At 27.5% G+C, this 1830-nt stretch overlaps 1 protein-coding gene across 1 annotated transcript in view; it reads left to right on the plus strand.

The window, feature by feature from the left end:
• The window catches only part of nes (lysophosphatidylcholine acyltransferase 3 protein nessy), a 35537-nt gene extending 33974 nt beyond the window's left edge, over nucleotides 1–1563 (plus strand). Inside the window, exons 9-10 of the mRNA XM_014421144.3 lie at nucleotides 5–152; nucleotides 660–1563. Of these exons, the coding sequence (XP_014276630.1) occupies nucleotides 5–152; nucleotides 660–932 (421 nt within the window). The 3' untranslated portion in view covers nucleotides 933–1563. The remainder of the gene's footprint in view (nucleotides 1–4; nucleotides 153–659) is intronic.
• The last annotated feature ends 267 nt before the right edge of the window (nucleotides 1564–1830 follow it).

Below are 1830 nucleotides of genomic sequence, written 5' to 3' on the forward strand. Positions count from 1 at the left end.
TCAGATATGTCTATAAGAGATTGAGGTTCTTAGGAAATAAATATTATTCTCAGATAGGTGTTTTAGTTTTCCTATCTATTTGGCACGGTTTCCATTCTGGCTATTATATTACATTTGTAATGGAATTTTTAGGAGTTGCTTTGGAAAAAGATGTAAGTTTTTCAGAATAATATTTTATTTTTAATTAATTTAAATATTAGATATTTATCAAGATAATATCACAGATTTCTTTTTAAAATCTTATCTGTATGCTCTAAAATTCTCCAGTTGCCTCATTTTCTTTGATTTAAATATTCAGGGCAAAATATTCTAAAATATTTATAGTAACTCTAAAATGTTAGATCACATGATTATAGTATTTTTATCTTGGCAACTGTTTGTGCAAAAAGACTGGCTTATTTGAACAGGTATTTATATATGATTTTATCTGTCATTGCTAAGACATAATTGTAAAAATTTATCATTTTTCAACTCTTTTGGTGAATGATGCCTTTCCAATGATATACCTGTCCCTCCTGGAAAAGGATTTATCTTAATTCTAACATTATGTTCTTGAGTTTTGTTGTGTGACTGGATAATTTAAGAAGTTATAAATGATTATTATGATTTAAATTTAAGTTAAATTTTTGTTGCTCCTGATATAATAATTTATTTTTTAGCTGGAAGTAATTTTAATGAAAAACAAAGTTTTCTTGGACTTCCTCACATTGCCTGTCATCAAGCAGATCAAGTGGATCATTTTGAAATTTTATACGATAGTAGTGATGGGCCCTTGCATAGCACCATTAGCTCTTCGTTCGTTCAATAGGTGGTGGCCAATATATTGTAATACTTATTTCTTTGCTATGATTCTTTGGGGACCTTGGTTATTGTACAGACCGATTGTAAAAGCTCTATTACCACCCCACGAGGATGTTAAAAAAATTAATTAAGATTTGTCCGATAAGTAGTTGTACTGACATAGTCATATATTTGGATATATAAGTTTCTTTATATATCCATGCATGTATATTTTAAATTTCTGTGATAAGAAGGTGGAACTCACTCCTTCTACTGCTATTGAAATTCAGTGGCCTGGTTAGTTGGTATTATTTTTTAAATCAAAAACAATTAAGTATTGTCATAAAGTTTCAAGTAAAACATTGTCACTTTACTTATAAATTAAATATATGAATTCTATTATCCATCAATGAATCAGCTCACTAATTATTAAAATGCTATTAAAAGAATCACAGAGAACAATAAATTATTGTAGATATAGTGATAGGAGTTACTTTGATAAACATATCCTTGTGAAATCAACATACATTACTTGTTTGTTATTCCAATAAATACATATTATGCTAGACAATGGACCTAAAGAGGCTGAATGATCATAAATTTATAACATATTTAGGCTGTTCTCTACTTATGATTGTCCTTGAAAAGATAAATTTTAGTAGTTACCTACTCTAGTGGTTAATTTTTTAATCAATTATTCATGTTAGTATAGTGAAAGCCAATTGATGAGTCAAAGCATTACAACTAGATGTATTCCTTATGTATCGTAATGTTTTTTTTTTTTTTTCCGAAAAAAAAAGATCCTCATAGTTGAACTTAAGTTTTACTAACCAAATTTCATGGATAAAGCATAATTGTTCTATAATGTTTTGAAATAGCTTTCTTAATTTTTATGGATGTACTATTTTTCAAGGTAACAGACTTTTTGAATATATGTCTTATTTCATTAAGTCAAGAAGTTTAGCAGTTGCATATACATTTCCTAAAATGCCTAATTTAAAAAAAAAATGTGTATAGTAATATAGGCAGGCTTGTATTGTACGAAGTTAT

This window comes from Halyomorpha halys, unplaced genomic scaffold (genome assembly GCF_000696795.3).
Source record: "Halyomorpha halys isolate HHAL.00 unplaced genomic scaffold, Hhal_1.1 Scaffold305.1, whole genome shotgun sequence".
NCBI lineage: Eukaryota > Metazoa > Arthropoda > Insecta > Hemiptera > Pentatomidae > Halyomorpha > Halyomorpha halys.